The following is a 16,060-nucleotide window of genomic DNA, read 5'->3' as shown; positions in this document are numbered from 1 at the left end:
GTTCTACGTTCTACCTTTGGTCTCCCTTAAATTGAAGCTAATTCCAGATCTGGTTCTACGTTCTACCTTTGGTCTCCCTTAAATTGAAGCTAATTCCAGATCTGGTTCTACGTTCTACCTTTGGTCTCCCTTAAATTGAAGCTAATTCCAGATCTGGTTCTACGTTCTACCTTTGGTCTCCCTTAAATTGAAGCTAATTCCAGATCTGGTTCTACGTTCTACCTTTGGTCTCCCTTAAATTGCGGCTAATTCCAGATCTGGTTCTACGTTCTACCTTTGGTCTCCCTTAATTCGAGGCTTATTCAAGACAGGGTTCTTCGCTCAACCTTTGGTCTCCCTTAAATTGAAGCTAATTCCAGATCTGGTTCTACGTTCTACCTTTGGTCTCCCTTAAATTGAAGCTAATTCCAGATCTGGTTCTACGTTCTACCTTTGGTCTACCTTAAATTGCGGCTAATTTCAGATCTGGTTCTACGTTCTACCTTTGGTCTCCCTTAAATTGAAGCTAATTCCAGATCTGGTTCTACGTTCTACCTTTGGTCTCCCTTAAATTGAAGCTAATTCCAGATCTGGTTCTACGTTCTACCTTTGGTCTCCCTTAAATTGAAGCTAATTCCAGATCTGGTTCTACGTTCTACCTTTGGTCTCCCTTAAATTGAAGCTAATTCCAGATCTGGTTCTACGTTCTACCTTTGGTCTCCCTTAAATTGCGGCTAATTCCAGATCTGGTTCTACGTTCTACCTTTGGTCTCCCTTAAATTGAAGCTAATTCCAGATCTGGTTCTACGTTCTACCTTTGGTCTCCCTTAAATTGAAGCTAATTCCAGATCTGGTTCTACGTTCTACCTTTGGTCTCCCTTAAATTGAAGCTAATTCCAGATCTGGTTCTACGTTCTACCTTTGGTCTCCCTTAAATTGAGGCTAATTCCAGATCTGGTTCTACGTTCTACCTTTGGTCTCCCTTAAATTGAAGCTAATTCCAGATCTGGTTCTACGTTCTACCTTTGGTCTCCCTTAAATTGAAGCTAATTCCAGATCTGGTTCTACGTTCTACCTTTGGTCTCCCTTAAATTGCGGCTAATTCCAGATCTGGTTCTACGTTCTACCTTTGGTCTCCCTTAAATCGAGGCTTATTCAAGACAGGATTATCCGCTCTAACTTTGGTCACACTTACATTTAGGCTAATTCCAGACCTGGTTCTACGTTCTACCTTTGGTCTCCCTTATATTTATTCTAATTCCAGACCTGGTTTTACGATCAACTAAATTTAAAATTCCAATCGGAAGTGCATGCTATTAAAGCATTCTACAAGGAGGAAATTAGTGGACGTTTGCTAATACAATTAGTGATTTTTACAGAATAAAATTTATAGGCGTAGCATTATTTATAAAATAAAAAAAAATAATAATCAGCTATGCTAATACCCAAGGCACCACCTTAGGCCTAAGTCATCAAGCGACTTTTGAAGCCATTAATTCAGGTGGCCGGGTTATAATTGCGTCATTGACCCGACGGCCTGTAAAAGATCGACTACTACTACAGGACTCGCAATGCAACCCTATAAAACTTCGTCTTCCAAATGTCGCGTTGAAATTTTACGTGACGGACAGCGCCACCTAGTGAAGTTCTTTGAATTTAAAAATTTGGGACAAGATGGCAGCGTCCATGGAGTTGGAGATTAGATTATTGAAAGGTAAAATTAACGCTGAATTTTCATGGTAAGTTATACTAATCCATTTTATAAACTAATATGACACGTATTTTTTAATATAAGATATACTTGAGAATAGATTTCAATCTAATTTTTGCGAAACGGTTGAAAAACTAGACGATGCGCAAAATAGCTCTTTTAATGTATCTTCTAAAAGGCTGTTCAATTACATAATATCGAAAGGATATTCAATAGAATATTTGCAAGTAAATACTACAGCTCAAGACGTAATATTAACTTCATTAATTACTGGTAAAGCTATGAAAATGGGCATTGTTCTTCATAATCATCATCTTCAAATGAAAACAACTTTTAATAACCTAGTATCACATCGACAATCACCGTAACCACATTTTTTCGGGGACATAGCTAAAAAAATATTTATAAACTCGTAAATCAGGCTAGGGAGATACTCGCCATTTTGTACCAGATTTTTAACTCTCGCGAATTACGCGTGGTGGCGCTCCAGAAGAGAAATACTTTATGGGAGCTTAGTATAGAATTGCGAGTCCTGTAGTAGTTTGCCCATGAATGGACAATAAAATTTACTAGTCGTCGCTCATAGGCGTATGCCGGTATGTGCTTAATCTCTATTTTTGTCAATTATTTATATTGTAAGAACAAACTACGCGTCGTTAAAAATATACAAAACCAAAACCATAAAATTTAAAATCTTTACTATTGAAAAAGTATCACAAGTTACAAAATAATTATCATTAAATAAGCGTAAAAAAGTTACTTATTAAATTATATATTTTCTAAATATAATTGTGATAATTTAATTTTTTGTTACAGTAGAATAATTTAAGCTTCTGTGAGCCGATTTGAAATTTTAAGTTGTAGCGCCTCGTCGTACTATTTGCATATCGAATAAAAATGGCATCCTTTAAAATGATATAGATGAGTCAACTACCAAACGTTGTTTGAAAGTCCTACATTAAAAGCAAAAAGTAAAACCTTGGATTTCTGATAGCCTGATCACCTCGATACGAATTGACTCTCTTTGAATAAAACTTGGGAAAGAACAATTTAATAATAAATTAAATTATTTTACTTTAACTATCGTTGCAAGCTATTTAACTTTATTAGTACGGTGAAATATTATTACTTTTAAAATAAAACTTAAAAATTATATTCAAGATTTAAAATTTATTGGGAACTAACTCGGGTGCTCAGTACCTCCCGGAAAAATATAAACATTTATCTTGTCTACATGTTTTAGCGCAATTAACGATGCTTATTGAACTTTAGATTGGTTTCAAACGAGGGGTAAGACACTTTGTGAACTCGGTGTACACTGCCGTACCTTTTGCAGTGCTAAATGCACGAACTCGGTGTACAGATAATCTGAGACTGTCTTACCCCTCGGTTTCAAAGTTATTTAAAAAATCGTACCACGTTAGTAAAAATATCTAATATATATAGTGACCCTAAAATAATGACTTATCGTATTCCACACGGTACGGTTTTAGGCCCATTACTATTTTTTTGTGTATTTTAATGACTTGTGTAATATAAAGAAAAATATATCCGTGTTAGTTTAGAAAAGCATTGCTTTCTATATGTTGATCGAACAAAATATATTTTTAAGTTTCTTTTATGAAAAAAGTGGTAAAAAAATAATATGTCAGGAAATAGTATATAATCTACCCTACAGTCGAAACCCTGACTATTTAAAAGGCGCGTTTTCTAGTACAAGTCGATTCGAAAAGCCGACAACTTAAATTGAAGTAAGTAAGATTGTATTTAATATCGTAATAACGTAAACGAATTTGTTTCTTTTAGACGATGTTGGAAAAAACGCCACCGTCGGACCTGGCTCCCAATCAAGAAGCTTTGTTGATCCTAAACCAACAATTGGTCCAGGACTTCAATGAACTACGGAGAAATTATGATTATCTTCTAGTAATTAACGGATTGTTACGAAGATGCGAATAACTCGCGAGAGAGTTATCACAAATCTGAAAATAATTATTCGTATGCAAGGGCGTATCCAGGATTTTATTTCTGGGGGGGTTTTGAGGGAAAATTTCAAGGGGGGGGTGCTGACGTAAGTTTCACTGATATTTATTAGGCACGCCCCCCCCCGTCATCAGCATTTCGGGGGGGGGTTGAACCCCCAACCCCCCCTTAAATACGCCCTTGTTCGTATGGAACTAGGTGTAATATGTTAATTCAATTTCCGAGGTGCAGTAGGTGCAAAACCAGGAACTGAAAAGCTAAGACACTCGTTCAAGGCGTTTTTAAATATTTAAATTTGTTTTTAATTTTCTTATATTTAGGTTTTAAATAAAGTAATAAAAATTAGTTTTTGTCAATTGTACTTAAATTAATTCTCCTAAATCACTGGTTTTTAATTTTAATACAATCGTCAATAATACTTTCTGGAGTTTCACTTCAAGGAAAAAAATTGAAAATGGTCTCAACTCTGACGTGGTATAACCGATAGATACGAACTGGCCTCGATGTTTAAATAACTCACACAATCCGAATTATATTATGAGAGTAAAAATGTGAATAATATATGATAACTAATTATAACCACATCTGTTACGCACACAATTCAACGAATTCAACACTACCAAAAGCTCTAACTCAAGCTTTATTTACCACTAAAGAAATTTAAAAATGTAAAAATCAATAAAATGTGTAATTCCCATTAAATCAAAGTATACTTAGAGCCATCGTTTATTATTATACCTTGGGGACGAGCCGGCGTGTCGTCCCCAAGGTATATATAGGTAACGAGCGTTTTAACATTAAAATCGATAAAACTCGATGCCTTCACGCTATGGGAAAGTTAACTTAAAAGTAGATATTTTGGAGCTGAGGTACCCATAAGTTAGAGTAACTTTTAGACACCTGAACAGGTAAAACGGCTTGGTTTGTGGTGAAACTTTTTTAAAGGGATTTTCGTTTATAGTTTAAATTAATTTCCTAGCCATATTATTTCTATTAAATTTGAAAAGAAAGGTTATAAATAAGTTTTCAAGAATTTTGCTGATTTCAATTTACACCAGGTAGCGATAGCATCTAGGCTCAGAAAAAATTGACGTTGTTGCGCTAGCCTCTTTTGAAATGACTTTGGTCCATGAAAAATGAAATATAATGGCGACCATGCGATGCGTTTTAGGACTTCATCACGCGCTGTTCGCGCTATAACAGGCTTTAACAGCGCTCTGTGACGAATATTTGCTCTGGGAGAGTCTTCTATTTTTAATTTGTTCCCTGAATTTAATCGACTGAAAAATTAAATCTAGGGGGAGAGCTGCGCCGTTTTGGTTTATTTATTTTACCGCTTATATTTAAATCGATGAATGAAATAATTTCTCAAATCAATTTCCGTTCCGAATTACCTTCGTTTATTTTTTCCGAGATCCGAAATTTGGGATGGTTCCCAACCGACTTCAATACTCCGAACTCCCGTTACAAGATGTATCTTTTCCTTCCAACAAATTTTCAAAAAATATCGAGGGAGCCTAGCGGCCATTTCCAACCAATGGTTGACCGCCGACCCCTTAACCCCCTCGCAGAAAAATTCGCTCGCCTGATTTCTTGGCATCACGGGTTTTTTCCAAGAAAACCCCGTGTATTGGGTATTGTTCAAATGCGAGCGAACTTTTCCTCGCCTCGCCTTTTTGGCGTCCATAATACAATACAGTATATAAAATAAAACCGTTAACATTTCCCCAAAAAATACAAATTTTACAAACATTTAAATTTAAATACAAATTGTTACACTTTTCCAAATAATATACACTTAACACCAAAATAAGATAAAATATTTAAACAGCTAGTCAAAGTTTTCACACTCCCGCGTTGGAATACTTGTATTACAATATTAAAATTTTGACATTTGAAATTCCTTATTAATCAGTAACTTCCATCGCATACAACAACTGCACGGGGCGCCTAATTACGCTCCCGTTACCTAATTTTACCATACAGGCTCTAATATTTTTATCTCTACCTTCTATTAACTCCGTTATTAAGCCAAGTTTCCACATATGTTTAGGAGTCGTGTCTTCATGCACTATCATAACGTCACCGACTTTAATTTTACTATTTGTTTTTGATAAAATAATATGGTGAGCCGTTCTCAATTCCAATAAATACTCCGTTTTCCACCTTTTAAATAGCCTTTCCATAACACTAACTCTATACCGAAATCGTTTGGCAAACTCATTTTTGTTTTTGGGAATGTCCGCAATTTTTGCAATTAACGGTGGGAGACAGGTTACGCGTTTACCGATGAGCAGGTGCGAAGGGGTTAGAGGTTCCGGTTCGTTCGCGTCATTGAACGTGTAAGTTATAGGACGAGAGTTTATCACGCTTTCGCATTCCGACAATATAGTTTCCATTTCGACATACGACAAAAGCGCTTTTCCGAGAATTTTCCGTAAAATGACCTTAGTCGATTTGATTAAACGTTCGTAGTGTCCACCCCACCAGGGTGCGTGTTCCACTATGAACTTCCATTCGATGTTTTTCTGGCTGAAAAACTGCCGTACTTGGTCACTCTGAATATTTTCGAACGACTTCCGTAAGTCGTCTTTGGCTCTCTTGAAACCTTTGGCATTCTCTGAATAAACAGATGTTGGTATTCCCCGTCTTGATATCATCCGCCGAAACGCCATAAGAAACTCGTAGGCGCTTTGAGAGGGGACCAATTCCAGATGGACCGCGCGTGTTACGCAACACGTGAAAAGACATACGTAACACTTTTCGAGGGTTCCGCCGATATTGACCATCAATGGACCTCCAAAATCCACTCCAATGACGGAAAATGGGGGTGACTCGGTGATCCGGTTTCCGGGAAGAAGCCCCATGGGGGCGTCGTGTGGTTTTGCGTGAAATCTCTGGCATTTGTAGCAGTGTCTGATAACATTTCTCGCTAATTGTCTACCCGCAATCACCCAATAACGTTCCCGAGCTTGCGTTACCGTCGCTTGAATACCTTCGTGGGCTACTTCTTTATGGCTTCGAATCATTAGCAGTTTCGCTATTGTTTGATTCTTGTTGATGATAATCGGATGCTTCACCGAGTAACTAAACGGCGCTTCTTCTAAACGTCCTCCCAAAATAAGTAGCCTTTGATCGTTTAACTTTGGATCTAAAGTCGCGATTTTCGAATTCTTTGGGAAAGGTTTGTTTTCCTGTAGAGATTTAATTTCCGGTCCGTAATCTTCAGTTTGAATGTCCCGAATGAATTTGATTTCCATTTTCCGAATTTCGACCGCCGTAATTGGACCCAAAATCTTGGTTTTTGTCCTTAGCATCTTGATGAATCTGTCTACGTAAGCGCCGATCCGAAAGGTTTTATTTACAGAGTTGTGACGATTTAAATCAATTACGTTTTGAATTCCAATTTTGTTTTTTACTTCCACGGTCATCGCGACCCTTCTTCTTTCGCTTTCTATTTCTTCGAAATTATCGCCGTATACTTGTTTTTGATCCGTAGGCCATAGAGTCTTAGCTTCTTTCAGCCACGCCGGGCCCTCCCACCAAACTCGTTTATCGAGGAGCTCCTTTGCCGTTGCCCCCCTCGTGGAGAAATCCGCCGGGTTCTGACTTCCTGGGCACCAGGCCCAATTCTTCGATTCTACCAACTTTTGAATTTCCGCGGTTCTATTCTGAACGAACGGCTTCCATGTCTTAGAGGGCGCTTTTAACCAACTCAAGGCTATCGTCGAGTCCGTCCACAACTTGATTTTGGGATTGGCGTCCTTGAAAGTTTCTCTTACGTTTTTTACGAGTCTCGCTCCGAGGAGCCATCCCACGAGTTCTAGTTTTGGGATTGTTATTTTCTTCAGGGGCGCCACACGTGTTTTTGCCGTAACGAAGGAGGTACTGATCGTTTGTTGGTCGGTTTCGCCACGAAGATAGATAACTGTAGCGTACGCTTTCTGAGATGCATCCGTGAAACAATGCAATTCCGTTTTTGTGATTGTTTCTCGTATTCTGTTGAAGTAAAATCTTGATATTTTTACGTGTTGAAGTTCTTCTATTTCTTCGCACCATTTTCCGAAAATGTAACCTAGGTCTTCGTGGAGGTTTTCGTCCCAAGCTAATTTTCTCTCCCACAACTCTTGAAACAGAGTTTTGGCCCGAATAACAAATGGTGATAAAAATCCGATGGGATCGAAAATCTGCGAAACCGTACTTAATACGAAACGTTTCGTGTTTTGGTTTGTTTTGACGATTGTTATCAATTTTGACAAGTCGACTGTCAAAACGTCCGAACTTGGGTTCCAGACTAGGCCGAGTATTTTCTCTACCGAAGGTTCCGCTTCTCCCGTGTACTTAATTTTCGCCTCCGACAGAGTGGCTTCTTTTATCCATCTTTCTGGCAGTTGTGGCGAATTGGTTTGCCATTTACGCAAAATCATTTTCGCGTCCCGAAGTATTTTTGAAGATTTTTCCGACATCTCGTAAGCTTTGTTTACGTCGCTCTCCCCGCTGGCGAAATCGTCTACGTAGAGACATTCATTTAGCGCCTTAAATATTTCCGGTTCTTCGTCTTTGTATTTCGCCACGTGAGTCTTGATCGTCGCTCCGAGTAAGAACGGGCTGGCCGTCACCCCGAAGGGAACGCGCGCCATTCTTAACGTTTGGTACTCTTTTTCTTTGATTTTTCCGCTCTCGTCTTCTGACGTCCAAAGAAAACGAACTGAGTCTCTTTCTTGAGGTTAAAGTGCCACCTGGAGAAAAGCCTTCTCAATGTCCGCTCTGACTGCGATTTTATGCCACCGAAATTTTAAAAGTAAGCGCAACATGTCCGGATTCAGATTCGGTCCTGACGACATGCAATCGTTGAGCGAGAGGGCGCCTTGAACTTTCGACGAAGCGTCCAGGACTACTCGTAGACTCGTCGTTTTCTTTCGATTGTCCGAACCGGCTGGTGGGGAACGTAGTACGTTCCTATTTGCGCTAGCGTTGGATCTTCTACCTTTTCCGCAATTCCCTTGTCAAGTTGGTCTTGAATTATCGCCTGGTATTCGACGTACAGATCCGGCTCCCGCTGGAATTTCCTGACGAGTCCATTCATTCTTTTTGTAGCAATCGTTAGATTGTCCGAGAGGTCGGCCTTGTTCCGATTCCAGGGAAATGTGACGCTGTAGCGTCCATCTTCCAATTTTATTTCTTCTTGAAATTTGATAAAGTCCTCGTTGTCCGTGGGCTCATTGGTTTCTTCGTGAATGCCCATTCCCTCCATGGTCCAAAATGACTCCATTGTTTTGGACAAGGTTTTTTCATCTAATCCGATTTTCAAGACGTTGACCGAGAAAGTTCCGACGGTCATGCTTCTTATTTTTTGCGGTCCTTGAACCGCCCATCCAAGCGTCGTTTCGACTGCGACGAGCGCCTTCGTGAATCTCTCCGACCTTCCGGTGGCAAACTCCCAGTAACAGTCGCCTCCGATTAAAAATCCGATGTTTGATCCGGAACTAGAATTATCTGCTAATTGAAGTCCTTTTGATTTCATGTGCCGTTTTATTTTTTCGCAATCCGTTGTGGGAGCTGTTTCGCGGATGAAAGGAACTTCTACCGCCGTTATCTCGATGATTTCGCTGCGGTTTTCGGCGTTTTCTAGACTGATCCGTACCAATCTTCTGTGGGTTTCCGAAGGCGCTTCGTTTCCGAAATTGCTGATTGAGACTGGTATTTCTCCGACGACCGGTAGGTTTAATCTTTTCGCGACGTCTTCTTGAAGAAAACTCGCTTGACTTGCGGGATCCAATAAACAGCGGACCACCTCTCCGTTGCCGTTCGCGGGGTTTTTCGCCAAGGCGCGCGCCGTTTGGAGGAGAACCGTTTCTCCGTTCGCGCACGTGACCGAATTTGCCTTTACCTCCATCCTTTCCTCCGTTACCGATTTGCGACTTTCTGACGATTCCGAATTCCGCGACCCTTTAGGTTGGTTGGCTTCATTTTTGACACAGATCGCGGCGTTATGATTATTCCGACAAATTTTGCACCAATTAAATTTTGAAGTACACCTTCTCGCGCTATGCCCGATTTGTAAACACACGAAACACCTGTTACTTTCTGAAATAATTCCCTTTTTTTCATCTAAGCTAAATACAAGCTCTTTACAAAATATACAAAAAACATTTCGCGGAGCAATTTGCGTGGAAAGAACACTGGCAGAATAATTTGGCCTAGTTTTATTAAATTCAAATTTATGAGGTTTTGGTTTAAATTTGTCTCGCGACATCGACTCCAATTTAGATTGACCATGCAAATCTCCTAATAATTCGCAGGTTTCCCTGCTTTCAACTTGTAATTTTAAAAAATCTAAACGAGCGTCTACATTCATAGCTGGCTTTGATCCTAGAGTTTTAGTATATTCCAATCTGATTTCTTTTGGCATGCACCCTATCAACTTTGGGCACAGAAATGACCCATTTACCGCCGTATCATAATTTAGAGAACGTAAACTACGAATATTCATTTCACAAATATCTAACATTTTTCTTAAACCTGTTAAATCTCCAGCGCTACGAACTGGTTCAATGTTTATAAGTTTTTGCATGTGAGCGTTAACTACTAAATCATCCCTACCAAACCTAGCCTTTAATAACTTAACAGCACGTCATAATTTTCTTCCGATGGTTTCATGCCCGCTAAGATTTTCGCCGCGTCACCTTCCAAATATGATTTTAAATACGCAAATTTCTGCACCTTAGATAGTTGATTTCTCGCATCCACCGTCGCTTCAAACTGACTCCAGAAACCCGTGAACTCCGTGACGTCTCCTCTAAATTTGCCGATGACCAGTTGAGGTAACTTGGCCTCTCGCGATGCTTGAAGTAAACTCGCCGCAATTTGACTGACCGTCGCCGTATCGCTGTTAACCGATTGTCCACTCGATAATGATGCTACGTTGACTCCTTCATCCTTAAGTTTCCGCTTCGCTTTCATCTTCGCTTTAGTGATCTCCTGTTTGTATTTCTCTACCGATTCGCATTCTTTATCCAATTCTGGATCCTCGATCAGGTCGAATATTCTGCTGTCCAAAGAGTCCAAACTCGCTTCTTTTAGTAATATGAATGCGAGCTGATCTTCCACATCTTCCGCTTTAAATACTGTTGCCGTTAACAGAAGTTCCATCGCTTGAATGGCTAATGTAGTATTTGTCCGAATCGGAGTTCTTTGCGATTTTAACTTCTTGACTTCCGCCGAACTTTGAGTTGTTAGACTCATTTTTAACCTTTATTGTTCCGCGTACCGATTTAGTCCGTTTAAAATTCCGTAATTCCGCTGATAATTTTTTTTTTGTGGACACCTTTTCCAGAGTTCAACTTTCCGATTTTTAACTTTTAACCGATACGATTTCCGAATTTACGATCTAAAGGTCCCGGGTTTCGGCACCATGACGAATATTTGCTCTGGGAGAGTCTTCTATTTTTAATTTGTTCCCTGAATTTAATCGACTGAAAAATTAAATCTAGGGGGGAGAGCTGCGCCGTTTTGGTTTATTTATTTTACCGCTTATATTTAAACCGATGAATGAAATAATTTCTCAAAACAATTTCCGTTCCGAATTACCTTCGTTTATTTTTTCCGAGATCCGAAATTTGGGATGGTTCCCAACCGACTTCAATACTCCGAACTCCCGTTACAAGATGTCTCTTTTCCTTCCAACAAATTTTCAAAAAATATCGAGGGAGCCTAGCGGCCATTTCCAACCAATGGTTGACCGCCGACCCCTTAACCCCCTCGCAGAAAAGTTCGCTCGCCTGATTTCTTGGCATCACGGGTTTTTTCCAAGAAAACCCCGTGGCACTGGCGTCCATAATACAATACAGTATATAAAATAAAACCGTTAACATTTCCCCAAAAAATACAAATTTTACAAACATTTAAATTTAAATACAAATTGTTACACTTTTCCAAATAATATACACTTAACACCAAAATAAGATAAAATATTTAAACAGCTAGTCAAAGTTTTCACACTCTGTTCCCCGCGCGCGCTTGCTCCGCGTGCGGTCTGCGGAGGGAAGGCGAAAGAAAATGGCAGCTCGCTTGGCGGTAAATTTCGCTCGTTTAAAAATTAATTTCTCGTCATTAAAAAAAGATACAAAGTTACGACTGATATTTTTTAATATATTTAAACATGATCTTTCAAATAGACCCAAGTTTTACCCAACCTGGACTTTTCCTTTAAATAATTAGCCATTTCGCGTTAAACGTGGATTTTTTACGCATGCTGGAATATTTGAATTTCATTGAAAGTATGACCATTAAGTATCACCAGAAATAACAAGTTAGTGTGGTAGTTATCGAAACATTATGCGTCACTTTCTACGTATGACCAGAGGTAACACATAACTCTTTCCCATTGATGAGGGAAAGGCTCAAACCTGGGACCCTTTGGTTGTACGGGCCCTGGGAATGTTTTATATACGAAAACTGTATGGTTATGCCACAGGCGTTACAAAAGTTATATTTCTAAGTAGGTGATGGTTGGTTTGAAGGCTGTGCATATGGTATCGTATTACCAAAAGTAACATAACAACAATAAGTATACGACAACTGTATGGTTATGACACAGATAAGTAAACGAAAACTATATGGTTATGACACAGATAAGTAAACGAAAACTGTATGGTTTTGACACAGATAAGTAAACGAAAACTATATGGTTATGACACAGATAAGTAAATGAAAACTGTATGGTTTAGACACAGATAAGTAAACGAAAACTGTATGGTTTAGACACAGATAAGTAAACGAAAACTGTATGGTTTTGACACAGATAAGTAAACGAAAACTGTATGGTTTTGACACAGATAAGTTAACGAAAACTATATGGTTATGACACAGATAAGTAAACGAAAACTATATGGTTTAGACACAGATAAGTAAACGAAAACTGTATGGTTTTGACACAGATAAGTAAACGAAAACTATATGGTTTAGACACAGATAAGTAAACGAAAACTGTATGGTTTTGACACAGATAAGTAAACGAAAACTGTATGGTTTTGACACAGATAAGTTAACGAAAACTATATGGTTATGACACAGATAAGTAAACGAAAACTATATGGTTTAGACACAGATAAGTAAACGAAAACTGTATGGTTTTGACACAGATAAGTAAACGAAAACTGTATAGTTATGCCACAAGCGTTACAAATTTAAGTGTATGGATACTGTATTATCAAAAGTAATATAATATAACAAGAAAATTTTTACGTTTTTCCTTGGTGAGGCTTTTTTCGTACGTAAATGTGTTCTAAGTGTACAGGGTGATTCAAACATTCTTCGTAACTAATGAAAATGTTAATTCAAATATTGCTTATAGTTAATGTTTAATCGAGGTTGTATATTCGCTCAAAATGGTTTCCGATTTAAATTGCTCTGTTTGACTTGTGTAAAATACATAGTTGTACCGAGCGAGTTTATGAAAATAAATAACCACTTAAAATTCGTCAATTTATGTTTTAAAATTAATTACCCGAACAATAATAAATGCGGCTATTTTAATTGAAACCTTGGTCACCACTCGAGAATGCTATTTACAATTTTTATTCTAGCACCACAACATAAAGTAAAACTTATCGCCGAACTAGACAGTTTAAAGGCCCATCCACACTATCCAACTTTAGTCAGCTGACAACTTGAAAGATTTGTGTCGGACGAACAAGGCGGGTAATGTGAACGTGTCAGTTGGTTAGTGTGAATGCAAAAAAAGTGAGGCTGACTAGTCTGCCTAATTTGGTCAGCTGACTAAAGTTGGATAGTTAGAATGAGCCTTAAGGGTGATTTCAAAGTGAACTGATGAATAACAACCAACATTTAGAACTTTAAATCAGTGCAAATGCAGACCGAGTAAAAGCACAGTTAACGAGTAAAAGCACAGTTAACGCGTAACGTTCAAGTCAATGAGGCAATGTAGAAATCCACAAAAAAATGCATAGAAAATGTTTTCAATAAGTAAAATAAAAAGGTCTTTGTTATGTACAGAAACGTCAATTAAGGCCGCTAAATTCAAGACCACACTGACTTATAGGCCGAATTAGCGATCGCCCTTTTGCCCTGGTCTCAAGAAGCAGTTTTGCCGCCCCAGTTTGAAACCCTACTGCTGACTACAGCAACTTTCACCTGAGTCTTTACGTACCCAGTCCGACCCTAGCTTAGGCAAGCTACACTAATGAAATGAATACATTTAATTTAGTGCTCCAGGAAACCACATTTGTTTAAACGGTTTATTGTCTGGGTTTAAAATAAAGGCCAGCTATAATGTACAAAAAGTTTTATATATTCATCACCATCCATGATTATCGCTGAGCAACCACCTGGTTGCTCCCACCCCCAAAGAACGTCCTTGAATGCCTCAAATATAATACAGAATAATTTGAACCTAATATCCATTTTTAGAAAGGTGTTACGATATGCGTTCCTTTAACCTTAGAAAGTAAGCTTTCGAGCTATTAAATAGCGAGAATGGTTTTTTCAAGCGAGGGCACTTGATTCGTTTCAGGGTTCAACTTTTTAGCTCGTAGTTCGATGCGTTCGCCAAGAAACTAGCTCGACTCGGTGCTCACTCGCCAAGAAACTAGCTCGACTCGTTGCTCGCTCGCCATGAAACTAGCTCGATTCGTTGTTCGCTCGATATGACATAGGCTCGGTTCATGACACGGTTCGTTTTCTGCTGATTAACGGGCGAGCTCTAGAACTCGGCTCGATACGTTTTTGCTCGCTTCGACACGCGACTCATTTATTCTTAGCTCGACTCGGTTCGATACACTTCGAGCGTGTCGAGTTGCGAGCCCTCGCGAGTTTGCTCGGCTCGTTGACACCTCTACTGGCGGCGTTAGGTTAACGTAAGCCTACCTCTTTTGTTAATTATTAAATTTAGGTTTCTGTATTTAAATGGATTAAATTTAATTATAATAAAGATTAAAGTTGTTTATATTAGCATCACCTACCTTACACTAGCAAGGAGACTACCCGAGGTGTAACTTACCGATTTTGTTTAACTTTTGGGATTAAGTAGACCTTCATGTAACTTAAAAAAACCCCAAAGGGAAAAAATGCGATGGGATTTAGTTTTACCATGCCAACTGAAAACGTTTTTGACAACTAAAATATTATATTTCTCTATCTAAATTAACATGGCAAAATCTAATATTATTCAATTTTTTTTAAACAAAGGTGGTTAAATTTGGTGAAATATCAAATTTTGGGTAAATGTCTCAATTTGGGTCGGTATTTTAAATTGGGTAAAAAAATTTAAATAATAATTAGGGTACAATTTACTAAATGTTTTCTGGTAAATAATGCTAACAGAACAACCATTACTGTGTTTTCAAAAGCGCAGTAAAAGTCTCCCGCCAGTATAGTGAGAGTTTAAACACCAACCATTAAGATGCCCCTAGAAGCGCAGTAAAGGTCTCCCGGCAGTATAGTAAGAGTTTAACTGCAAACCATTAAGCTGCTATTGGAAGCGCAGTAAAGGTCTCCCGGCAGTATAGTATGAGTTTAACTTCAAACCATTAAGCTGCTATTGGAAGCGCAGTAAAGGTCTCCCGGCAGTATAGTAAGAGTTTAACTTCAAACCATTAAGCTGCTATTGGAAGCGCAGTTAAGGTCTCCCGGCAGTATAGTAAGAGTTCAAATTCAAACCATTAAGCTGCTATTGGAAGCGCAGTAAAGGTCTCCCGGCAGTATAGTAAGAGTTCAAATTCAAACCATTAAGCTGCTATTGGAAGCGCAGTAAAGGTCTCCCGGCAGTAAAGTAAGAGTTCAAATTCAAACCATTAAGTTGATATTGGAAGCGAAGTAAAGGTCTCCCGGCAGTAAAGTAAGAGTTCAAATTCAAACCATTAAGTTGCTATTGGAAGCGCAGTAAAGGTCTCCCGGCAGTATAGTAAGAGTTTAACTTCAAACCATTAAGCTGCTATTGGAAGCGCAGTCAAGGTCTCCCGGCAGTATAGTAAGAGTTCAAATTCAAACCATTAAGCTGCTTTCGGAAGCGCAGTAAAGGTCTCCCGGCAGTATAGTAAGAGTTCAAATTCAAACCATTAAGCTGCTATTGGAAGCGCAGTAAAGGTCTCCCGGCAGTAAAGTAAGAGTTCAAATTCAAACCATTAAGCTGCTATTGGAAGCGCAGTAAAGGTCTCCCGGCAGTATAGTAAGAGTTTAACTTCAAACCATTAAGCTGCTATTGGAAGCGCAGTAAAGGTCTCCCGGCAGTATAGTAAGAGTTTAACTTCAAACCATTAAGCTGCTATTGGAAGCGCAGTAAAGGTCTCCCGGCAGTATAGTAAGAGTTTAACTTCAAACCATTAAGCTGCTATTGGAAGCGCAGTAAAGGTCTCCCGGCAGTATAGT

General features: G+C 38.8%; 2 protein-coding genes across 2 annotated transcripts; both read right to left on the bottom strand.

The window, feature by feature from the left end:
- Window positions 1-5,580: 5,580 nt before the first annotated feature.
- LOC149926191 (uncharacterized) lies at window positions 5,581-8,313 on the bottom strand. Its single transcript, XM_090161892.1, has one exon. The coding sequence runs from the start codon at window positions 8,311-8,313 to the stop codon at window positions 5,581-5,583; it is 2,733 nt and encodes a 910-aa protein (XP_090018018.1).
- Window positions 8,314-8,567: 254 nt separating this feature from the next.
- On the bottom strand, window positions 8,568-10,247 carry LOC149926190 (uncharacterized). Its single transcript, XM_090161891.1, has one exon. It carries the CDS (start codon window positions 10,245-10,247, stop codon window positions 8,568-8,570), a length of 1,680 nt encoding a protein of 559 aa, XP_090018017.1.
- Between the last annotated feature and the right edge of the window lie 5,813 nt (window positions 10,248-16,060).

Source organism: Leiobunum rupestre, chromosome 10 (assembly GCF_980474605.1).
Source record: "Leiobunum rupestre chromosome 10, qqLeiRupe1.1.hap1, whole genome shotgun sequence".
Lineage (NCBI taxonomy): Eukaryota > Metazoa > Arthropoda > Arachnida > Opiliones > Sclerosomatidae > Leiobunum > Leiobunum rupestre.
This window is presented reverse-complemented; position numbering and strand designations above follow the sequence as displayed.

What these genes read in the sequence shown, in the direction of transcription:
- LOC149926190 (XM_090161891.1), bottom strand. Translation starts at nt 10,247, where the DNA reads ATGCAAAAACTTATAAACATTGAACCAGTTCGTAGCGCTGGAGATTTA.
- LOC149926191 (XM_090161892.1), bottom strand. Translation starts at nt 8,313, where the DNA reads ATGGCGCGCGTTCCCTTCGGGGTGACGGCCAGCCCGTTCTTACTCGGA.